Genomic DNA, 25,285 nt, shown 5'->3' on the forward strand with positions numbered 1-25,285 from the left:
ATATCACTTATTATACACCCACATGTTTTGTTATTCTGCAAAGAGGAAAGGAAATTCTTAGTTTCAGTCAGCTGGATGAAAGTGCAAAAATTACTCTGAAAACATGCATAAATGCATAAAAATTTACTGAAGGGAGAAAAATGTTTTAATCTTGGGATTGATTGAGTGCTTTGTAGCAGCTCCTAGGAAATCCAGTGGAATACCAGTTGACTGAAAGAATTAGGGTAATGATTCCAGTTATGCAGAATGGGATTTTCCTTATTATGTACATATTTTAGAAACTGTTGATCCCAATGTAACTGTCCTCAATCCTCTTCATCAGTGTTCTTTTTTGGTCAAACAAGCTTTTAGAGAAAAACATCCCTAGAATTTCAGGTTTGTGTAGAAAGCCCACAGTCTTAAAGACCTTCTTTTAAATTCTTCTTTAAGCAATGCATTCTCTCCAGCCCAGAAACTACCTCTTTAGTTTATATTTAAATATGATGAAGTGAAGTAAGTCACACAGAGAAAAACCAATACCGTCTGATCTCACTTACATATGGAATCTAAAAAACCAACCAATCAACCCACTCAAACTCGTAACAGATAGGTGACTGCCAAAGGCAGGTGTGGAGAGTGGCTGAAATGTGTGAAGGGGTCCAAAGGTAGAAGCTTGCAGTTATAAATAAAAAGAAGTCCCAGGGATATGACATTCAGCCTGGGGACTGTAGTTAATAATACTGCATTGCAGATATGAAAGTTGTTTAAGAGAATAAATCTTAAAAGCTTACATCACAGGAAAAAAAATCTCACTATGTGTGGTGATGGATGCTAACCAGTAGCCGTGGTGATCATTTGGTACCGGCGTGTGCAGAGTCGTTACGTATGCACCCGAAACTAGCATATTGTCCTATGTCAGTTCTCTCTCAATAGAAGAACGTGTGTCCCATATCTCAAATATGTCAACAAAACGTGATGACATGTGAGCCCACTGCTTCTGTCCGTTCAACTGACCCTGTAACACATCATCGGACCATCTTTACACCGGTCAGATAAAATTATACTTTTGTGTCATTTAAGAAAAATAATGACTGGTTACGGGTCGATTCCTAAAGAGCTGTTGGTAAAAACACACGCTGCCCTCTGTACTCCGAATAAACCGCCTGATGTGGGTCAGCCTCCAGGTGAAGAGCCTTCTGCATCATCGCTTACAGCCTTACTACGGCCTCTGCGTCTTCTCATCCGAAACCTGGGTCAGAGGCTTAGGTTCTCAGCTCCGGAGCAAGCTCACGCGAGGGAGGGATCCCTGATTCAGGCTCTTGAAGGGGTTCTTCTCCCTGTCCTTCTAACTCCCAACGCAGGGTTCCACTGCGTGAGGTCACCCCAGGTGACTAGTCTCATCTTCCTGGGGTGATCCCTTTACTTTGAGATGCCATTTGTTTTCCCAATGATACTAATTACACATTAGTAATGGAAACCACAGAATCTGGAACTTTTCTTCCACTTTCAAGTCGAGTAACTTAAAGATAGTCTAAGTACATCATTTACTGGTATCACTGGGCGTGGTCTGCCCGGCCACGGGATAGCGGGCTGAACAGAGCGCGGCGGGGAGGACGGCCATGGTGCTCCAGCCCTGAGCTGGGGAAGCCGCTGTCCTCAGCTAACTCCTTTCCCTCCTCTTTGTTATCTGTAAAATACGTGTACCAGCCGCTCAATTAAATGAAATCATAATTCATGTGGAAATACTCCTCAAATTCATACGCTCTTAAAGCATCCTTTCTTTAAATAACATCAATGGGCAATAAATAAACATTAAAAGCATCATAAATTAAAACATCAAGATTCCATTGGCCAATTAGAGAAAATAGCCAGATATTTAAAATTAAAAAAAAAAAAATCCTTGTGTTCACAAAGAAAAGGTCCATGTGGAGAAAGGGTCTTTCTCCTGGTAATGGGAGTTATGGGCTGGTACGGACTCCCTTGTGGACGATTTGGGCACAAAGTCCCACTGTGGTACAGAAATCTCAGTTCTAGGTATTTGTTCTAAAGGAATAATCCGAGGGGCGCCTGGGTGGCTCAGTCAGTTAAGCATCGATCTCTTGATCTCGGCTCAGGTCATGATCTCAGGGTCCTGGGATCGAGCCCCGCATCAAGCTCCTTGTCGGGCTCCTCACTCAGCAGGGAGTCTGCTTCTCTCTCTCCCCCTCTCCCTTTGTCCCTGCCCATGCTTGTGCTAAGATAAATAAATAAATCTTTAAAAAAAAAGAATAATCAGAAATATTGAGTGGAGTGGTCTTTGTACTCATTTGTAACAGTGAGAACTTGAGAGGAATCTAATGTTGCTTTCTAAAATTCTAGCGGAGAATTGATTAAGTATAGTCCATCTCAGTAAGATTAGAAAGTTTTGATAAAATGGGAAAATATGTAGTATCTACTATCAGGTAAAGAAAGCAAAGTACAAGAGTATGAGCACGATCTCTGTGTTTTAGAAGCACGGAGAAAAGATTTGGCGCTAAAATACTAAGAGTGATTTTTCCTTTAGATGAAGATAATAGTTACTTTTTATTTCTTTCTCTGTGGTGCAAGTTTTCTGCAATGACTTATTATAAGAATATAGTTACATAAAAAGTACAAATGCTCTCCAAATGTTACCCTTTGGTGTTTTTTAAGTTTACAATTCAGTAAGTGGCTTTCAGTGGTTCCCATCACCTTCAGAGAAATAATAATAAAGTGCCTAACAAAGAATTTCACCTTGGAAAAAAGAAGCCTGTGTGTACGCACAGGTTTCTGAGAATTCGGAAGGAGTTTAGGCATGATCTACACTAATGTCAACAGCTTTTCAAAGATTACCAAACATAGGAATGCAGGGACATAAATCTTAAAGTTTTTAATCATTTTTCACCCACACTGCCTAACAGCTTGTTTCCCCTAAACTATTGTCTATCATTGTTTTACAGGTTTTATATCTCTTTAAATATTGATGAAATGACAAGGACCATCCTCACCCAAACCACATTCTACGGAAGATCTCAAACTTTTAAAAGTCCCAACAGGAAAAAAATATTGGATTAGTTATGATACCCCAGGCTCAGGCTGCAAATGTGAATGCACGCAGACTCTGTTAGCCTAAGCAGACGGAGACGCTGGACCGCCACGTCGCGTGCCTTCTCCCCAGCCCCCCACAGCCCCCTGCCAGCTGGGGGGTGTGTGGCCAGCTCTCTCTGGCTGCTTGGGGCCATTTGCCCTCCTGCTGTAGAAGATGCAGACCTACTCCCTGGGTTAAGAGAGGAGTGCAGAGAAATGGAGAGAACACAATGCCATGTGCAGAGTCCATTCCGGGGACGCACGAGATGAAGGAGAGGTAGGCACGTTTATTCAAACGCAGATGGAGGAACAGAAATGTCTGTAAGGAAGCCCTCAAATCAGAGGTAGCCAGTTTCTTCCCAGGATTAGTCAATCTCTCTATCTGTATTTATACAAACCGAGTTTTTGTATTACTGTGTAGACCTGTATTCAACGGAACTTGCTACACACTCAAAACAAACATGATTTCAACTTACTTTTCAGATCCAACAGAAGACAGAGCTGTCCCGTTTTGTGACTGGACGTGGGCTGTAGTGGGAGGTGACCTGAGGAGTGCAGGCCGCTCAGGGTGGCTGCTCACAGCGTGTTTATCAGCATCACCTGACCACTCAGCCCTCCTGCAGTCCCCATCCCGGAGATGCCCAGCCCTTCACTGCCACACCCTCACCTAGGCACCTGGGGCAGGTCCCACCTGGGGCAGATCAAAGGGAGTGATGGAGAGCTGGGCCCAAGTCCTGTCAATCACAAGCCATGTGACCTTGGGCAGTTGCTGTGCTGGCCCCCTCATGTGCAAGCAAGGGTGCAAGTGACAGGACCCTCTGCACACAGGTGTGAGGCCTGAATGCAGTAACACGTGTGAAGAACTCGGAACAGTCCCGGGCACCAGGAAGCGCCCCATACAGGGAACTAGGATCACCATTTTAGTAGTAGTAGTAAGATAACTTAGTCCCCCATCCACCGGTCCACGACAACGGGGGGGGGGGGGGGGGTGACAAGAGAGCAGTGTGATTATGAATTAGAAAAAGAAGAAAATAAGAAAGGAAAACCCAAATCCTGTGCCCAAGCCCCAGCGGTCAGGACTCGAGTGCGAGCAGCTTCCAAATGTCTTAGCCGCTGCCCGCGGGGACAGAACCCAGCGGACCCTGCTTGGGCCTCCGACCTCCCTGCACACCACTGCACCTGTGCTTCTGCCTCGTCTGCCACAGGGTGAACCCGCAGAACCACGTATCTGGGGGCCTGTGGTAAAACAGATATGACTTCACAGGATGCTTATGCAAAGACCCCATGCTCCTGCCATAGGCCTCATTGTTATTCTTCTCTGTCACCCCTTGCGCCCAAAGTACATAATCGCCCAGTAATTGAACCGAAATGTCTAAATGGCTGAAGCTCCTAAAGGACGGAGCTATTTACCAATGAAAAAAGTGGGAAGAACTGCAGCAAGCCTCCCTGGCGCTCGGGGCATTAGCACAAACACTGCGTCAACATGGCGCCCCCCCCCGCCCCCCCTGCCCCCCCCCAGTCGTCAGCGGGAACAGAGCCATCCTGGCCGGTGCTCTGCTGCTTCTGAGCGGAGCGCCGTGCCTTCTAACCTTTCTCAGGATATAATTTTATGAAAATTGAAGCAAAAGGTAGAAGAAGACATTTTCCTGCTCACGTCAGGAAGTACTTCTGGAGAGGAAAGAGGCCGGGGGCCTTGACGTCGGTGCTCCCCTCAATGCAGACGGAAGCAGTAAGCCCTGGAGCTGAGGGCTCGGGAGTCACTCGCTCACACGCCGGGAGTCCTGGGGGTGTCCTCGGTGGAGCCCCTCGGTGCTCCAGAGGGACCCGCGGGAGGCACACGGGTCCCCAACACGGAAGCACAGAGCAGCTCAGTTTTCCAAAGCCGCGCAGTGTCAAAAGTGCAGAAATCAGGCTTTCCTCTTTGCAGCAACACAGAACTAGTTCCAAGGCCCCCAGGCCCTTTGCCTCTAGAGCAAGACCTACCCTTCTACCCCTCACTGCGGCCCTGGCTTCACACTGCGGATAACTGTCAACATCGTCCAACAGTCCACGAGGACCCTCTGAATGAAGCACCTCGGTCCATGTCCATCCAGAAGGGCCAGCGCTCAGTGGCTCAACCCAGTCATCCGCGGCACCCAGTGGAGTTAACAATTTTAATTATCATTTAAAAAAATGCAATACTTACCATGTGAATGAAGCACGTTGGCACCCAAATCATGAAACGAGGATTCTGAATAGAATTTTTGTTGGTTGATGGCATGAGCAATACCTCTTGCTGCCGAAATAACTTCTCGAAGGCAATATAATGACGACATGACAATCTATGTAAATCAAGAACTGCTTGTGGGTTTATTTTACATTTGAGAAAACAGTGGATTTAATTGTGTGAACCAAAATGTACTGTACAATATTAATGACAGAACATCAAAATGTATAATTAATAGTGCATTGCTTGCTTTGTTTTCATTTATTTATTTTTGTCTGATATACATGCATCTGGAAAGATGCAGGTGCCAGTAAAATTTCTCTATTTAAATCAAGCGCAGGAACTAAATTTTATTCAAAAATTGTGGTTTTACATTATATACACAGAAATTTAATATAAAATGACAATATAAAAAGTTAAAAGAGAAAGCATACAGCCAGAAGGTACAAAGAAAGTTGAATAGATTAAAATGGTACGGTATGTAACATATAGGGGGTTTAAGCTGCTGCTGGCAATTTACAAGGAAAGGACTCCAACGTCTGCCCCATGTTTTTTTCATTTACCAATGCAGCACGCTATAGAAAGGTCAGCTTATACCAAAGCTTACATTTGTAAATAACTATAAACCGCAGTATTTTACAGGAAAAAAGAAATAGCATTTTTACACATTTTTAAATAATAGCTTGCATACTTTTTTTGCCGAAAGTGGCATTTTTTTTCAGCATCCAGAGGGTTTGGGCATAGTGGCAATTGGGGTGTTTGGTGGTGGTGGTGGTGGTGGTGGTGGTGGTGGTGGTGGTGGTGGTGGTGGGTTTTTTTGTTTCGTGGTTTTTTGTTTTTTTTTTTTGTCTTCAATGTGTAAAACTGTGGCTTCCTAACCCCACGAGTCCTAGACAACTTTCTATCTTCCAACAGCTGCATGCATGTTTCCTTCACAAACCAGTTCTGCATATAAAAGCTCATTTTTTAATTATTAAATAAGTTTTGTGTCTGACACAGCTTTTGATCTGAATGAAATGCCTTTAAGCCTTTTTTTCTTTTTTTTTTTTTTTTTGAGTGAAAGGCACAGAAATGCAATTGCAGTCCTCAAAGGGTTAAATTTGACACTACTAGGTTCTATGACCTTTATTGTCATGGCAACTTTGTAATTTTAGGATGTCTTTTTATCATTGTTATTTGTGTCTTTCTTTTCTGCTAAATAAATGTCTCTGAGTAGTGTGCCCCACTATTTCCTACAAAAGATAGCTTAACATCAAGAACAGATGTTGAAAATAAAGGTCAGACTTTGACTCACGGAAAAAGAAAAATAACATGCACAATCGGACAAAGAGCATATAAATATAACTACAAAATATGTGTAAGAAAAACCAAGGTCCAGACAGCCAGCTCGGCAACAAAAGGGAAGGCTGATTTCGGAGGCTCAGCCAGGCCTAGTGCAGTACAAAGACGATGTGTAGTGCAATGTGCCGCGGTCCCTCGCATACCTGGGCGCTATTGTTTCTCCAGCTCCGTCACATAGATCAGGTGGTCCTCCGGGGACTTGCCGTGGGTCTTACTAAGGTGCAGTTTGACTGCGTGCTTGCTCGCAAAAGTCCGGTTGCAGAGCTTGCATTGGAATGTGGAGCCCACATCGTCCTCGGCAGCCCCTACCGGGCCCAAAGCTTTGTTTGCCAGGACTTTTGAAACATTCTGCTGTTCTTGAATCTGATTTAGTGGCAGCTTGGAGAGATCCTTCAAGCTGAAGCCTAAGTGTGTCTCTAGATGATTTATGTACGTAGAAGCAGTTCTGAACTGAGAGGCACAATCGTTGCAAAAGAAAACAGGATGCCCTGTGTCCAGGTTCTTCAGGAACTTGGTACCCCCTGTCCTCCTCAGCTGATACTTCACGTTGGCCAGCCAGTGGCTGATGGTGGTCATGGACAGCCCGGTAAACTTGGAGATGTGCACGCGCTCCTGAGGGCCCAGGTCCGACATGATGTACTTACCCTCCGGCGTCTCGCGCAGGCTCGAGGCGAACTGCGCCTGCAGGATGAGCAGGTGCTGCGGGTTCCAGTTGGACTGTCGCCCCTTCCTCTTGTGCACGGGCGACAGCTCGTCCAGCGCTTCCTCGAAGCTGCTGCCGTCGGCGTCGGACTTCTCCGACACGGTGGAGGGCGTGGAGGACTTGGGGGTGAGCCGGCCCGTGAGGTTCTTCACCATGTCGGAGATGTCCATGAGGGCGCTCTCCCGGAGAGGCGACGCCACGGGGTCGGCCGCGCTGGAAACCAGGGGCTTGCTTTTGGACTTGGTCAGGTCGATGGGCTGGTCGCTGTTGTCGTAGTAATAGCGGTCGATGGCGTCCGCCTGCTTGATGGGGGTGGCAGGGTAGACCGGCTTGTCCAGCATGCTGTTGCTGATCTTGTACAGCATGGCCAGAGGGTCCAGCGACGGGCTCACGGGCTTGGACACCTTGCCCAGGTGGGTGTTCATGATGGACTGCAGCGTGCTCAGCGGGTTGATGAAGGAGGGCTCCGGCGAGTGGTCCGTGATGATCCCCAGGTTATTACAGCCGTTGGTGACTTTGGCTTTCAGAGGCTCGGTGCCGTTTGGGGTGTGCACGTCCAGCACACCCTCCTTTTTGGCCTTGCCCGCCTCCGCCTCAGGGCCCTTCTTCTGCTGCGCCTTGCCGCCGCCGTCCTCCGCGCGCGGCAAGTCTTTATTCTCTTTGGCCACGGGGGACACAGCCTTGGCCGGGGAGCCCTTCTCCCTCTCGGCGGGCCGCTCCTCCTTCTTCACGCTGACCTTGCCGGTGACCTTCTCCACCAGCTCCTCCATGGCCGACACGTTGCTCTTGTGCGGCGGTGGCGTGAGGCTCCCCGGGGAGTGCAGCAGCGCGCTGTGCTCCGGGGCCAGCGACTTCACGCCGCCCGCGTAGGACGGCTGCATTTGCACGCTCTGCGCGGCAGGCAGCGGCTTCACGGCCCCGGGCAGCTGGTAGGCCGCGTGGATGCTGGGGTAGCCGCCCCACGAGGGCGCGCCGTTCTGGGCTTTGCTGATGGCCGTGGAGACCGTGTTCTCCAGGGACTTCAGGATGTCCACCCCGCCCCTGGGGCTGTCGTCCAGGTCCTCCTCGCGGAGGTACTGATACAGGGCGGTGGGCTCGAACTTCTCGGGGGCGTCCTCGCTCTCCTCCTTGACCTTCTTCTCTGCCTCGCCGGCCGCCGGCGCCTTGTCCTTCTCGGGCTCCTTCTTGTCCTCGGAGGGCGTGGCGCCCGCGGGAGAGTCGGGCTGCTTCTTGATGTGGGAGGCGGGCAGCCGGGTGTGCGTGGTGGGGGGCAGAGGTATGGACTGGATCTTCTCTTCCACCACGGGGTCCAGCACCAGCTGCTTCCCCTTCTTGGAGGCCGAGGTGGTCACTTTGAGGAAGTGGCCGGTGACCATCATGTGGGCGGTGAGCTGCTGCAGCGTGTCATGTGAGCTCCCGCACTCCATGCACTTGAGGATCTGCGCCTTGCGGGCCTCGAACTGCCAGGTGTAGCTGGCACCGTTCTGGTAGCCGTAGCGGTTGTTGGGCGTCACGTAGGGGTTGGCGGCCTTCTGGTCCTTGGCCGACTCGCTCAGCACGGCGTCGGCGGCGAGCCCCGCCGGCTCGGGGGAACACGGGGACGCCAGGTCCTGCAGGGCGCGCTTCTTGGTGGAAGGGACGAGCTTGGTGAGGGCTGGCACTGGCTCCTTCAGAGGCACTTTCTGGTAATGCTTTGTCTTGATCATGTGGACGCTCAGGTCCTGCAGGGACTCGAAGGAGTGGCCGCAGTACATGCACTTGAGCACCTTCTGGGCGTCCTCCTTGCCTTCCATCTCCATCAGCGAGCGCTTCCTGGGCTTGGACCAGCGCTTGGTCTTCTCGGAGTCCTTGTCCCTGTTGTCGTCGCGGTAGTGCCCCGTCTCGTTCATGTGCACCGTCAGCTCCACCAGCGTGTCGTACGCGGCGCTGCAGTCCTTGCAGCGGAACTTGCTGGCGCCCGTGAACACCGAGCCGTACAGTTTGTTGTTCTGCCGGTACAGCTGCACGGTGCTGAAGAGGCTGGGCTCGGGGAGCAGCCCATACGAGGACGTCTGCTGCAGCGTCTTGGCCAGGGCGGCCTGGTGCCAGTCGTACCCCGAGCCGCCGCTGCCGCCGCCGCCGGAGCCCGAGCCCGAGCCCGAGCCGGAGCTGGGGGTGCTGGCCGTGGTCCCCGTGGTGCCCGCGCTGGCGGGGGGCGTGGGGGCGGGGGGCGAGCTCTCCTTCTGGCCCGCATCGGTGTTGCTGGTGGTCGAACCCGACTTCTTCAGATCCAGAGCTAAGCTGGACCAGCAGGACTCGGAGAACAAGTTTGCATACACAGCCTTGATCTGTGCCAAGCTGTCCTGGGGGTAGGAGACGCTGTCCGGGCCCTGCGGATCCTCCTTCTCTTCTCTGGAGGAAGAGCTTTTGAAATGGACTAGCTGGTCGCTGTTCTCGCTGAAGGGCGACCCGTAGCCAGCGTCCTGGTTCGTCGCGGTGCTGACGGGGGAGTTCTGGTAGCTCTGAGCTTCCTTGATCTCCGCGTCCTCATTGCACACGTAGTCGCTTTCCGGGATGTCCAGAGACAGCCCATCCTCCTCCACGTTCTCTTCATCTATTTCTGCTGCCTTCAGTTCTTCCTCAGGAACATAAGCTAGGAGAGAAAAATGAAACACAGTGAGGAGAAATAAATCATCTTCAAGGACGCGGCCTCCCCAGCAGTTAGATGATCTTTAAAAAGATGTTTCTCAGCCAAGCGCCCAGGCTGCAAGGCTCCCCCCGCTTTATGGAACGACCCAGTCTTCAGCTCCTGCGGAAATAAGGTTTCCAGCAGGACGATAACCCCTCTCCTCCCAACTGAACACACTATCAGCAAAGGAGCCTCCACTAGAGGGCCAGTATCTGCCCCCTTCTTAAAAACATCAGTCTGGCCAACACAGCGGGGCAGCGGGGCCCGAGGGGGAGCCCGGCCACCTCCTCCTGGAGCTTGTTCCTTCCCTAAGTGACATGCGGGTCCGTCAGGCCTCCCCATCACGTGGGACCTGTCAACTTGCAGGGCAAGATATCCCACAGACAGTAGCATAGTGGTTTGCGTAAATAAAGAGCTTCCTCAAAGGCCAGCGATAAAAACACTCTGGTCTTCACCAAAAAGAAGGACAAAACATAGCACCTTTGGCCCCCTGCCTGGACAGCGCAGACATCACCTGCAGGGGACACCACACAGTCGTACAAAGCAGCATTATTTACAAGAGCCAAAAGGTGGAAACAGCCCAAATGTCTGTGGACAAATGAATGGATAAACCATATACGTGTAGGTACATGATGGAATAGTATTCAGCCTTGAAAAGTGGGGAAACTGACGCACACTACAGTGTGGATGAAGCTGGAGGGGACTGCGGGGAGAGGAGCCACACAGGAAAGGGCACGTACTGTAGGATTCCACGTAGATGAAGCGCCTGTGATAAGGAGTCCCATTCGCAGGGACGGAGAGCGGCATGGGGCGTGCGGGGGCTGAGGGAGGGCGATGGGGAGGTCGTGGTTCGCGGGGACACAGGTTCAGTCGGGAAGACAGAAAGTTCCACAGACAGATGGTGGGGATGGTGGCACAACCGTGTGAACGTGCTTAATGCCACGGAACTGTCCACTTGAAAATGGCTAAAATATTAACTTTTGTGTGATGAATATTTTACCACAATAAAAACATTTTTTTTCAATTTTAACAGAGCCAGTATGTATGCGCTCCGACAGCCAGGCGACACGTGCACAGCGGAGCGACTTCTGGGGTTGAAGGCGTCACCTCCCAGAGGAAGCGCCAGGATACTGACAGGTGTCCCGAGACTGAGAGGTTTGGAGGGCACATAAATCGTTAGATGAAACCCGATCTTTTTACTTCAGGACGTTTTAGATACTTTAATAGGTGACCAATCTCGTTAATTCCCAAGGGAACTAACTGCACGCATGACCTCTTAACTTATTTGACCAACATAATTTTATTTAAATTTTTTAATTTTTGTTTTTGAGGAAACAACGAGCCAAACTCGTGTTCCATGCACTCCTTGGGAAATTTGGGGTTAAGATATTTTCCAGGAAGCCCCGAGAAAACTGCACTGCTATGATGCGAGAGGGGTGTCTCATTAAATATGATCACTCATTATCACGTTATCAGAGCCCGATCCTAAGGGAATGCGGCAAAGAGCACACGCGTCTTCAGGAAACGTTGGGAGGAGAAAAGGGGAGGGGCGGACGCCGGGCGCAGGAGGAAGAGACAGGGGAGTACCAGCACCTGCAAACAGACGGCTTCGGGTTGGGGCGGAGGCGAGCACTCGAGGGCACAAGCACTCACAGTGCCCCGAGGACGCGCATAAGCCATGCACACGCATGAGCACGCACACACACACGCATGAGCACGCACACGCATGGGGAATCCCACCGACTCGGTCATTTGGTCAGCCTCTCCAGCTGGACCCTTCAGAACCCCCGCACACACCGTGGGCCCATCCCCACCCCGGCGCTGGTATCGAGCCAGCTGAGCATGAGCGTTCACGTGGCTCACAGCTGAATCCCACACAGAAGAGCCGTCCACGAACAAATGTGGCCATTACACTTGGTACCTCCCCGCCAGCATGAAAAATAACCACTAGTGCGGGAGGCTTAACTACACACACTGGCATCTGGATTATGCTCCAGACAATCCTACGGCCCTCCTGTAAAAGGAAAAGCTCAGAAAATTAAAAAAAAAAAAAAAAAAAAAAAAGATTGCCGAGTTGAATGTCATCTTCATTTGTCTATAATTATTTTTTTTTTTTTTTAAATATTTTATTTATTTTTTGACAGAGAGAGAGACAGCGAGAGAGGGCACACAAGCAGGGGGAGTGGGACAGGGAGAAGCAGGCTTCCCCCCAAGGAGGGAGCCCGATGCGGGGCTCGATCCCAGGACCCTGGGATCATGACCTGAGCCGAAGGCAGACGCTTAACGACTGAGCCACCCAGGCGCCCCGTTTGTCTATAATTATTAAAGGTTTAGGAGTTGAATGTCATCTTCATTTGTCTGTAATTATTAAAGGTTTAGGACGGTCCAGGGTGCTGAAGTTCGAAGCTCAGGTCCTCAGCCAAGGGCCCCAGGCGGCCTTGCCACCTCTTCGCAAGCTGGGCCTGGGCCCCGAGGTCCACCTCTGTGGATTCTGATGGGGGCACCTGAGGCTCTGAAGCATCTGCACAGGGCAGAGTCCGTGGGAAGGTGCGGGCGTGAACCCACAGGCGCCGGCCGGCGGGGCCTCCCGAACTACCTCCAGTGGCAAGCCCACAGGCAGCTCCACCAACCAGGGTCCGCGGGAGGAGGCCGCCTACTAGACTCGGTCTGTCCACTTCTGTGAAAGCAACATTCATGCCCTAGCAAGTAACTAAAACTAAGTTCAAGGAAAGGGTTGTTGTTGCTGTTGTTGTTTTAAAGAGAGAAAAAGAGAGCACGAGCAGGGGAGGGGGGGCAGAGGGAGAAGCAGGCTCCCCGTGGAGCAGGGAGCCCAACACGGGGCTCGATCCCAGGACGCCGGGATCATGACCTGAGCCAAAGGCAGACACTTCACCGACTGAGCCACCTGGGTGTCCCTCAAGGAAAGGTTTTATCTGAACCCGTTTGGCTCAGCCTGGGAGGCCCATCGCTCTGGGTATGTCCCCTGTGTCACCTGTCGGCTGGTCTGTCTCCCTCACTGGATGGAAGCAGGGCTGCCCACTGTTTACACGGTGGTGGGCACTCATCCGTGTGTGCGGAATAAAGAAAGGACTTCTGTCTCGGCTCTGGGAACCCAGGATGGGAAATCCCCTGTCCCACCACTAGGGTTTGTCCGGCCCACTGGCCCTCACCCTCGGAGGGGGCCTCCCCAGGTCTGGAACGGCACAGACATGACTATGCTGGCCCCTGCTTGCTCCCTCCAGCTCTCCGTCCCCCGGCCCCAGCGGAGTGGAGTGTCATCAGACCACACTCCGTCCCAGGCCGACTTCCTCCTCAGGCCATCCAGTCTACACCCGGAAGTTCCTGGGTTGAGCTGCTATGACTTTCACGGACAACTCCACACCCGCAGTGTGGCCATTACCCGTGTGTCAGGTAGAACCACACAGAGCCACCCCCAGCCTCTTCCACAAGGAAACCCTCCTAAGAAGTACGGGTTTTCGGTGAGCCTCTCCCCCACCTGGATACCCGCATCCACGGTGTCCCAGGAGGGGGCGTGTGGCCGGGAGGGATCCCCGACGTGCCTGCTTTGCTGGACTCATGGGAAGGGGGCCCAGCACGCTCTAAGCTGAAGCCCGGGATCCTACCTGCTTTCCCTGACCCGGGCTCAGCACGCCCACCTTCCAAGCGCCCCTGTGGGGAGGCAGCGTCAGGCCCCTCCTGCCCCAGTCACGCTCCTGGGGACAGTACGTGTTGACCCTCCCGCCCCTGGGCCAGTGCACCGGCTGTCGCCAGCCACCCCATCCCATGGCTCTTGCCTATCGCACTCTGGTCTCTTTCAGGCCGATGTTCACCGGTTCCAGGAGTCTTCCAGTGCAAGCCTATGACCCCTGAATCTGTGTCCCACCCCCACCCCCGGGTCTGCTGGTCACAGGCCCATCAGGGGACGGCACCTGAAGCCTGGCCTTTGGCATACCTTCCCACATGTTTTCAGAGCCAGCCCCGTGTCTGGCACATAGAAGGAGCTCCAACTGCTATGACATGAATTTGTCATGATGTGAGTGTTCCAGACACTCCCAAGTCAATTATGTGCAAACAGAATGTTCCTCCTGTCCCCTCCCCAAATAACAACACACTTTCTCCTGAACTAGGAATCCCCTAAATCAGTTGTTATGAACCATCCCAAACAAGTTACCCATTCCAGAAAAGCGACAGTTGTCCTTGTTCCCAAGCCCTGCACCCAGCACTGCCCCCACCTCCATAATGCAGACCCCCCACGCCGCCTAGCACGCACTGCAGAGCCTTCCAGCCGGGCCTCCCCGTCTTGTCCTGCAGCCTTCTTCCTCCGGGCCGGCCCAGGGGCCCCCACTCTCGCAATCCCAGAGTTAAAACCTCCGCAAAAGCCATGTCCCGCACAGAGGGTACGAATCCCCAGGCGGACCCCTCCCCCTGCCACGTGTCCAGCCTTGGGTGCAACCTGGTCCAGGGCAGGACCCCCCACTCCCACCTTGTGAACAACACTTATCCTCAAGGGGAGGCTCAGATGGCACCTCCATCATGACACCTCTCCTAATCCTTGCCAGAATCCACCATCCCCCCGAAGGACTGGGAGATGTTTACCTGCCCGTCCTCTTAGACTGTGAACTTTCACCCCACTCACGCTGCTGAGGCCACCCCGCCTGCCGCTCGGGGGGCCGTGCTCGTTTTATCACCATCTTCTACCCCATGAGCCTCCGGGGCAGCATCACTGAGATGCCTGTCCTGCCGATGAGGAAGCCGCGCAGTTTTTCCCGGGTCCCACAGGGAAGGAACCAGGTGGTACCCACATCCGGGTTACCTGACTCCCGGGCAGGTCCTTCCATCCAGGCACCTCGGGCTGAAGCTGATCTCCTTCATCTGCCAGCATCTCACACCAGGGAGCACGTCCAGTAAACGCCATGGACGTGAGGGACCCAAAGCCATTCCACAGGGAGTATTTAGAACACCTCTCATGCGCCAGTCATCGTGTCTAAAGGAGACCGTCTCACCAAAGAAGCAAGAGGAGAGAGTCTGAAATGTGAACACTCTTAGGCCCAATAATTTTACTTTTGGACGTATAGCCAGGAACACGGTATGAAATACAGAAAAAGCTTTATGCACGAAGACGTCCTTCACAGTATCATTCCAGACAAAATGTGCCACGCTCTAAATCGTCAACAATAAAAGACAATTCAGTGATTTGTAGTTTATTCCGAGGATGGACTGTTATTCAGGCACTAAAAAGCATCTTTAATGACAGGGGGAAAGTCCTTAAGTGAAAAAAGCTAAAAACAAAAACTGTATACATAGGACAAGGGAAAAATTCTTTTAAAAGAATAGTGGTTTTTTTCTGGATAATGAATATCTGTGGGTTATGTTGAGTGACACGGCTCTTGATAAATATCTCTACCTTCAAAATCTGCTTTGGTGTTTTCAGCTCAGCAAACAAGGATCAGCCACCGCATACTGTTTCTGGAATAAAAAAGCTGGAAGCAGCCTTGTGGTGGGCACCTAGCAGCCGCTAGCCGGACCCTGGGAACAGGGGGCCCGGGAAGGGCAGGGCGCAGCCTGGGGCGGAAATATGCACAGGGCTTGGTTAATTATTGTTTTTCAAAACATGTTAAGAAGTAAAGGGGAGGCAGGAATAGTGAGGGGTGCAGATGTATCTGGGTTCTGGTAAGAGGGATTGCAGTTGGCAAGAGGGTCTCCTGCTCCTGGACTGCGCGCCCCCCAGGGTGTTCCCTGTCCCGCCCTCCCCTGGAGAGGGCCGCCGAGTCCCACGGACGGGCACAGGTGGCAGGGCCTCTCCATCGGCCCTCAGCCCGCCAGATCAACAGTCACCATGCTGCATCACTTGAGCCTTCTAGAACATTTCTGTTTTAGAACATTAGGGTTTACACTTTCACCATCTACTCTTCCAGTGCATCAGTCCTGGTAAGTTGATATTCCCCAGCTATTTTGCTCTTCTGCCTTGTTGTTTTAGCCCATTGACCTATTCTTTGAATGAGTTCACTTTTCAATGCTAACATACAAGGGGCCAGAGGAAGCGTGGACCCAGAGGGGCAACCGGGGGCCACCTGCCCTGTGCCCACGCCGTGACACCCTTCTGACCCTAGAGTTGTTTTCTTGCCCCCTCTTTCGATGAAACGGGCAGGGTAAAATTCACTTCTGAAGATAGCACATCCACTCAACCCAGTAATCTGCACTCCAGTGGCGCATTCCGCCGGCTCGCCAGGCGAGGCGCAGGTCAGGGCACTCACGGTCACATGGGATGGCCACAGCCCGTGACAGGTGCAAGGGATTCAACTTCCACACAAACGAAGGCGTGAGGGAGCCCATGGAATGTTCCAGATTGATTCTGCGAGCGATGAAGCCAGGCCCCCTTACCCTCTGCCCTCCATTCTCAGAACTTTCAAGGGCTGACTTGGCCCCAAGGCCTCAGCACTAATGATGACAATAAACACAGAATTCCCAGAGAGCACCTCCTGCGTGCTCACCAGCGGCCAGGACCCACGCCGCACATGACCCCTAATCTTCCACTCATCTCCACCCAACCCCTGGGCAGCTGATGGATGGACCTTCCTGAGGCTCCCCCAGGGTCAGGGCTGGGCTCTGACCCTCTCTGCCTCGCTTACTGACCTGGCCCTTTAAAAGCAATGCTCAAGCCCCCCGGGGCCACCCCCAATGGCTCCTGCCTTCCAGATCTGGGCTCAGACCAAGAGCACTCACATCCGGGGGTCAGAGCCCTCAGAAGGCTCTAAAACCTACTGAGTCTCAATTTAAGAGTTTGGGCCTGGGGAGGATGAGAAAGCTGGACCTAGCAGGACAGGGCTGCCCTAAAGATGGAAATTCTCACACGATACCCACCCCATGGTGCCTGAAAAGACCAACCAGACACGGGGCTTCGGCGGGAGGCAGGGAAGGAGGCTTTTGGTTTTACCACGTCTGTAACTGGAGGAAGGGGCTGACCAACTTTTCCAGACAAGGCCCCCCGAGCCACATCGACCCCAAGCGGCAGGTGCACAGAGAGTGTGCAAGCGGTGACTGAAGAAAGGGCTGACCCGGGTCGCCTGGGCCTGGAGGCCAGCGTAGGTTGGGGAGGGTGACGTTCCACCTGCTTGTCTCTAGAGGGTCCAGGCGAATGAGGCCACTGCTGTGGTGTCCTCTTGAAGGACAGATGCCCATCATTTTCCTGACATGAGGACAGACAGATGAGACACCCGGGTAGGAGCCCCAGCCCAGTCACCTATGGACAGTGCAGCCCCCACACACACAGTCACCCACTTGTCAGGGCCTCAGTTTCCCCAAACCGCATTAATGACAACTACTGGTGTCTTTTGGGCGGGGGGTTGGGGGGGAGGTCTAGAAGTGCGATGGCAGCATGTCTTCGTCAAGCCCAAGTCCGTGCTTGCCGGCCCCTCTGCGTCCTCCTCACACCCTGCAGATGCAAAATGAACTGGGAAATGTGCATGCAGGGGCCGTCCCCCTTCGCTGTCAGAGGCAGCCCTGCTTAGCCTCACGCCTTACAAGCTGTTGCCAACCTCTGAACAGTCGGAACAAAGTAAGGAATGCTTGTCCCGATGACAGCCTACCCATCACTGGCCTTTAGCACCGGGTAGATGGTGCACTTAACAACCAGACTCAAAATTCGGGCCAGGGAATCATTCGGGAAGTTAGTCCCTTAACTTCTGCATCATCCAGGCCCCTCTGTCTGCCCTCCGGCAGTTCCCCTGATGACCACACCTTCCACCAGAGAACAGAGCACGGAAGGCCAGCGGGAACCCGCAGGGAGCAGAAGTGGGTTCCTGGTTAGCAGCTCCTCCCGAGGCCCGACGCCCCACGCGGAAGGCGGTGGAATGAATGACAAGAATCGGGCTGGGAAACTTTGTTTATCCAGGCTCTTTTCCTCATTAGCACGCACAACTGAGAGTTGGCTGTGAATGAGGAAAATGGATATTTAAAAGCGACAAATATCAAACACAGGTCTCGTCCCTGCTTGGCTCACAGTAAATACCAAACTTTGCTATCATATTGCCACCTGGTGAAACTATACAATCATACCAAATTACATGTTTATCTACATCAAACTAGATTTTAGACCGGCAAATGTGATATCCATGAACAGATGGCCATCATATCAAAATACATTTACTCCAAGGGGCCAATTCACAAAAGGGTCTTACACACACCTAAGTGATAAAAGTACAGCTGCAATTCATTGCGGAATCTTGCAAAACTCACTTTCTTCCAAATTTATAATTGATCACTTATAAAGTTACTTCACCTCTGTTACCAAGAGAGCAGGTGGTTTTGATAAAAGTTAGAATATACTGGGAAATAAAAAATGCAGAGAAAGCAGATATAGGTACAGAGCTCATTCCTTCCTACTCTGAAAAGGACATTAAAATACAAGGAGGATATATGTTAATTTACGAACATAAGTTCTGATTTTTTACAGGAAGGTTGACACTCTGCCAAGCAAAGCTGAAAGGCCACTTTTGCTCATATGTGATAGGAGCAAAAAATTTTCTATCGCTTTGGCAGATTTTAATTGCCTGGTACCAATCACTATTGTACTGATCTGCTACACCATCTGATTTATACCAGAATCGTTTCTTTATTTAAAACCCAATAGAAGCCATTTTTAAGAACAGCAGAGTCTGTAAACACAATGGCCTATGATTTTTACCCATCTCTAATTTTAATTAGGAATCCACAGGTAACTTCTTCTACTGTAATTCCTTCTTTTCCTCGCCGCCCCAGAACGCGGTGTCGCGTTAATGAGAAAGAAGAAACCCCCTTTCGAGGCTCCTCCCAAGGAGCGCACCCGCTATCATCCTTGTGCCGAAACAGCGGGGCAGCACGAATTAGAGCTTAAACCTGATGACAGAGACCACAAACTTTCACTGGTTTTCAGTGATGTCAGGAAGAAAAAGAGGAAAAACGTATGAGAGCCTTGCAAAATTAAAAGAGAACTTAAAATGGGGAAGAACAGGAAGTCAATAATTCTTCTACGAACCTGAGAAAACACGGGTATATGTCACCACCACTGGATGGTATGTTAATAAACTGCACGTTCTCTTGTTCCACGAATTAAAAAGCTAGCCATCGCCAACAGGTGCATGCCCGATGCCAAGCATGGGGACATCACGTGTTTTCGGTGCCTGCCTCCACACTGAGGGAGGATAGATACCGCTCTCTGGTGGTCTGACGAGTCTGGGCCTACAAACCCAACATCAGCAAACCAGGCCCAAAACACCGGGTTCCCACCTGGTATTACTGACCACCGACACCAGAAAAGACTTTGATCTGATAGGGTCAGTTTCGTCCTCACAGATGACATTTGGAAATCAGGAGGGGAGACCTGTGCACGAACCATCTCTTCAAATGGCTGAAATCCACACAAGAAATGTAACTCAGCTCAAGCACCTATTCGTGCTCGCGCTACCCACCGCACACAAGAGCCACCACGAAGAACCGGTGGTGAGCGTGTCCCCATCCAGGAGACACGGTGCGCCCCCGCAGTTCCTCCACCACGTCTTCTGGTGGAGAGTCAACTTCCCCAAATAGGGGTGTGGGGACACACGTGTGAGTGAGGAGGGAGGGAAAGGGCTTCACAGCGTCCGCACCCCGCCCAGCGCTCATGTCTCAGACGTGTGTCCCCACTTTCAAATCCAGTGTCTTATTCTCACAAATGCACAGGACGGAAGAGGAGACACGGGAACTTGAACTTTCGGGGGGTTGGGGCAACGACATCGTCAGGTGCGGGGAGACACTCAGACTTGCGGATGTCGGGGACAGGCTGACTCACACCAGAAATCCAGGGGAGATTTTATCCTAAGTACACTGCGGCCAGACAAAAATCCCGTGCCTCTGTGATACGGCAGCGGCCCCAGGACCCTACGTAAGAATTTCTACACCTGACTGGAAGCTTAACACAAGGCCACACAGCACCCGACTTCCTTGAAACCCCCGAGGAACAGCAGGGGTGACTGAATCACAGGTACAGCCCCACTACCATGACTGAGAGTGGCATTCTCTCATCATAATAATGGGGTTTATTTCTACTATTATCGGTAAATTCTCATAATTGCTTTCCTAGATGCCTTGTAAAAATTTTTACCTAGGGGGAGAGAGAGAGAGACTGACTCATAAAAACTCCTAAGTTTAGGCAATTATTTGTGATGATCTTCTGCTTTCATTACAAGCCACAACTTTCTAAAAATCCATATGGGTACAAATGTACCAAAATACAGTATTTGTTTTATTTCTATCAGCACCACGCTCTAACCAACTGAGCTAACCGGCCAGCTCCTTAATATTTGTTTTATTTCTAGTGATGAAACCATGAGAACAATATACTTCACAAGGTGAATGAACACCATTTCTTAGCCCAGGAGATTTTACGAGAGCAGCTACTGCTGCACAGAAAACAGCCCCACGCCGTGGCGTCTGCTCCACCAACCCCCCCACTCGGCGCCGCCAGCCCCCCTCCGCCCTCGCCACCCCCGCGTGGAAATCTGATGAATGAGTAAGCTTGGAAATGGTGGCTGCTGTATAAAATTCTCCTTTTACAATTACTTACAGAAATAAATGACATTTCTCCCCATCAAATAAAACAAAGACTCCAAATCATCTTCTGCCACTTTTTTGTGTCAAAACAGCTTTGCCATCATCCCCCCGCCCTTCCTGAGCCTAGCACGCGCTGTGGAGTGTGACACTCTGAGCACACGCGCTGTGTCCCGGTGTCAGTGGGAGAACACGCCTAGCAGCCACACAGAACATCTGAACAAGCACACATCAACACCTGTGAGGTAAGAGAGAAGGTGCTGCCAGCTCTGTGTGCACGCACGTGTGTGTGTGTGCATGTGTGTGCATGTGAACGTGTGCAGGTGTGTGTGGTGTGCATGTGTGTGCATGTGTGTGTTCATGTGTGCAGTGTGTCTATACATGTGAATGTGTGCAGGTGTGTGTGCATGTGTGTTTTCATGTTTACACTGTGCATGTGTGTGTTCGTGTGTGCGTGTGTGCATGTGAATGTGTGCAGGTGTGTGTGCATGTGTGTTTTCATGTGTGCACTGTGTGCATGTGTGTTCGTGTGTGTATGCATGTGAATGTGTGCAGGTGTGTGTGCATGTGTGTTTTCATGTTTACACTGTGCATGTGTGTGTTCGTGTGTGCGTGTGATTGTGTGCAGGTGTGTGTGCATGTGTGTTTTCATGTGTGCACTGTGTGCATGTGTGTTCGTGTGTGTATGCATGTGAATGTGTGCAGGTGTGTGCAGGTGTTCATGTGTGTGAACATGTGTAGGGGTGTGTGCATGTGTGTTCATATGTGTGCATGTGAACATGTGCAGGTGTGTGCGTGCATGCATTCGTGTGTGCATGCATGTGAACTGTGTTGTGCATGTTTGTGTGTACGTGCAAACACGTGCAGGTGTGTGCATGCATGTGCGTGTGTGTCCATGTGTGCATGCATGTGTGAATGAATAAAAAAAATACATAGGCCTTATCGTTCCCAAAATGGGAACAAAACAATCAAATCCTGATTAGATTTCACTTTTTTTTAAAAAAATTAAATCTTGTTAATATTTTTTGTCATAAAATGTGCCTTCTGGATGACAATGTGTCCCTAAAGATGTGCTGTCGTCTTAAGCAACAAGAAATTCTGTGCATTCTAATGCAAGTGGACATAAGGCAATGTATGGTCCCTGTTAGAGTTTAATCTGACACCAACAATGTGTGCCCTGCTGCTTTACAATGTAAATATACACATATTGTCTGAAAAAATATTTTCATCTCAAATGTAATTATACAATGAGGCACAAACATCTTATCTTTGGCAAATTAGATAAAAATTATATTTCTCAAATTGCAGCCCAACATTTTTAAAAACATCTTTGTTTCTTTCAAGAAAACAAGATTTGCTCTATTCAACAGTCATTTTAAGAATGGTGAGAAGTGACAGCTGTATTTGTTTTTTAATGGCTAAATGTAGAAAAGTTCCAAATTCCCTGGAGTCTTAATAACACTGGCTCTGAGCAATTAGGTTCGTATACCCCCAGCCTGCATCTTAATCTCCAACCCAATTACACACAACAGAAAGGTGTTCTCCTGAACCCTCCTGTTTTCTATTCCATTGGAGGTGAATGCTCCAGAACTCTGCCTCCTCGTGATCCTTGCTCCTCGGATGGATGAACAGAAAGAAGTGTGGTGCCTTGCCTGCCGGAAGAGCTGAAGCAAGAGAAGAAAGGCTTTCCCCAGAAATGGACTTGCTTTCTAAAAGTCAGTTTTACATTGTGCTTCAAAATCTAGCAGGTTACTCAAAATACCCATCCACACAAGGTAACAAGCTCCCATCATGTCTGTTCCTACCTGATAACAAAATATCCTGATATAAAGTGAAAGATGTGCCCTTTAGATAAAAGATGCTCCGCTTTCCCCCCGCCCCCCAATTTAAATATCTGGAATCATTCGGATATTGGCATTTCATATAACAAGCTAGCCGACTCAATGTTGCCAGGTTTACTCACTTGGATTTGAAGTAATAATGTCTAGATCGGAGAAAGGCAGTGATACTGGAAAAAACAGTGTGTGCATTCAGCATTTCAGTATGAAAACAGATTGACTAACCCACGTTCACATAGCGGAATTGACAAGGACATTATGGGACATCTGGCATAACTGAACGTGTCTCTTGCTGGACGCCCCGATATTTTCCCTAGACGTCGAGTCATGTGTATAGAACATAGTGAAAAGAAATGAGTTTCCAATTTTTAAGAAAGGTGAAATAGCACCTACTCAAATAAAATGGCTCTTCTTTGACAACTAGGAAGGAAAGTGACTTTTTAGGCAAAGAAAAAAACATCCAAAAAGCTGACCATTTATAATTACAGGGAAATGAGGAAAACACAGGTTCTCCTCTGTCCCTTCACGCTTTCGAGACCGGGTTCTAGAAGCATCGCGAGACCACCCTTGGGCTTCCCCAGCCGAAGGCACCCTTTGCCGGCTGCCCACCAGAGAGGAGGAAAGAGCCCCGCTCCCCCTCGCCCCCTCGGCCCCGCAGAAGGGAGAGCGTGCGGTGAGCAGAGGTCTGTGTGGGGGGCCACGGTGCCCCGCGCCGGCATGGCTGGGCTGCAGTTCTAATCTCGGAGAATTCCTTGCCCTTTCCCCTCTCTCCGATGAACTATACACGCATATGTGCGGGCATTCTCATTAGGGCTCCACCACCAAAGGCATGGAGGTGAATCAGTCCAGGCCCCTCCCCGCTCTGCCCTGTCAAGACGATTCCGTTGAAATGTTCATTTTCATCCCTGCTGGCAACATTAGAATGGAAGGTATTTAACCTGTTTCCATTACTTATACAAATTACCATTATGGGGCAGGACAGATGTTAGAATCACGCCCCGGAACTGACTTCCATACATTCTTTCCAGGAACTGTGAGGAGACGGAACACCGCTAGATCATATTATCCAGGCTCAATAATGTTCTCTCGGTTACCAGATTCATTAACTTTGCACATCAGCATTTCACTTGCTTTCTTCATGAAAATTCCCAGGCTAGGTGGGCTCATTTAATTTGGAGAAGGAAACCTTTGTCAGGGATGATGTTTTGATCAGGTGCACTGAGAGTGGGGAAAGGTGCGGGCGAGGGGAGGAGGTGGGGAGAAACAAGAGTGGGAAAAGGAAACAACCTTGTCGAAAATGTTACCTTTCCAACATGAATGATGAAGGAGAAGTCAGTTAGAGACGCAGGTGCTCAAAGATGGCTGTCACTTCACATAGATGCTGGCACAACTCACCTAGACAGGTGACACTTTGGTGGAGCAAAATCCTGCTGCATTACTGAGCACACCGGGGATGGGGCGCAGGCAGACTGCAGGCCCGGGATGCCTGGGGCACCCAGAGAAGTGAATCCGGCAGGGGAATGGATTTCACTCTGCATCTGCATCCTTAAGTGGAGCCGGAGATGCAGGCTCCTGGCTAAAACAATGGAAGAGGCGCTGGAGTCTCAGTCTAGGCGCAAGCCTGGCACGTGCTGCACGTTGTTTCTCCCTGAGTTCCAAAATAGAGGCTGGAAGGATGCTCCACGTAATTGGGTGGGGGGCTTCTTTGTGGGGGACTCAGGGCCCTTAAACTAGTTACTACTTTCCTTTTCAGAAATTTAACAAACAGCAATTCCTAATCAGTCTAAGACAGCTGCTCTCCGATCTCCTGCGAAGGCCGCATGTGGCGCCCTGAGTCTACCCAGCGCCCCAGCTGCAGGTAGGATTCTTGGAGAACGTACAAGTTTCCATCGTTTCTAGGCAAAGGTCTGAAAATAAAAGATTCGTTCGTGGAGCGGAAAAGACAAAACAAATTCTATTCCAACCCTTCCCACCGGACAGCCTTTCTCACTAAGAGCAGCTAAAGGAAACTCAACTCCCGACTTCACAGTTTCCATGTTCCTCTCTTCCTCTCTGTCTCCGTTGGTTCTGGGGAAGAGACCACTTGGAAAGAAATGCTGGGCATGTTAAAATTATTAATCCAAGAAAAGGAAATGAAAATATTCAGAGGGAGAAGGAAAGCACATCGCATTTAAACTACCCTACGGGAGAGGATTCGAAAGTGGAAATTAGCAAAGCCAAGTCACACATAGAAAAAGGGCTGCTGACCGCTAACGGTTCTCACATCCCTACAAGGGAGCCTGAAAAGAAAAAGGTACCCGCATACGAACACATTCTCTGTGGAAAGGGTGAGAGCCCGCCATGATCACCAGAAGCATTTTCTCCATGACAACACTGAAATCCGGTCCCAAACGGGAATAAAATATACTCTGAGATAATGATCCACCCAGATAGAGAGAACTTTTTTTGGCACACTAGAAATTTATTTCGGAGGATTAATCATATACTATTATTTTGAAAGACGTAATTTGCTTGTTCTTGGGTAAACATTTCATTCCCATAGACTATCTGCTCAACCAGCAATATGAGTTGGATTGAAACATCCTTGACTAATAACAGGTAGTATTTATTGAACCATTTCTCTGGACCAGACACTATCTGAAGTGCCCTGCATTTATTACCTGAGTCAGGCTCTCCCCAGTGATAAGGGAGTGCCCACGATTCCTATCCACTTCCGCGTGGGCACAAGGGGGCACGGGGGTACCCACGAGCGGCCCCCGAGCGTAGCAACAGCAGCTCATGCAGCAGGGTCTCCCCCGCAGTCTGTTTCCGAGCTCGGCTCCCGATGTGCACCCACACTACCGCACACGGAACCATTTCTATCAGGAACTGTAAGTAGCATGAGTTTAAAACGAATCCTGTCT

The 25,285-nt window shown here is 50.4% G+C and overlaps 1 protein-coding gene across 1 annotated transcript in view; it reads right to left on the bottom strand.

Annotated features, from left to right (window-relative positions):
• Positions 1-5,389: 5,389 nt before the first annotated feature.
• The window catches only part of TSHZ1 (teashirt zinc finger homeobox 1), a 78,308-nt gene continuing 58,412 nt past the window's right edge, over positions 5,390-25,285 (bottom strand). The window contains exon 4 of the mRNA XM_078060166.1: positions 5,390-9,945. Coding sequence (XP_077916292.1) covers positions 6,761-9,945 — 3,185 coding nt within the window. The 3' untranslated portion in view covers positions 5,390-6,760. The remainder of the gene's footprint in view (positions 9,946-25,285) is intronic.

Source organism: Halichoerus grypus, chromosome 13, assembly GCF_964656455.1.
Source record: "Halichoerus grypus chromosome 13, mHalGry1.hap1.1, whole genome shotgun sequence".
In the NCBI taxonomy this organism is placed as follows: domain Eukaryota; kingdom Metazoa; phylum Chordata; class Mammalia; order Carnivora; family Phocidae; genus Halichoerus; species Halichoerus grypus.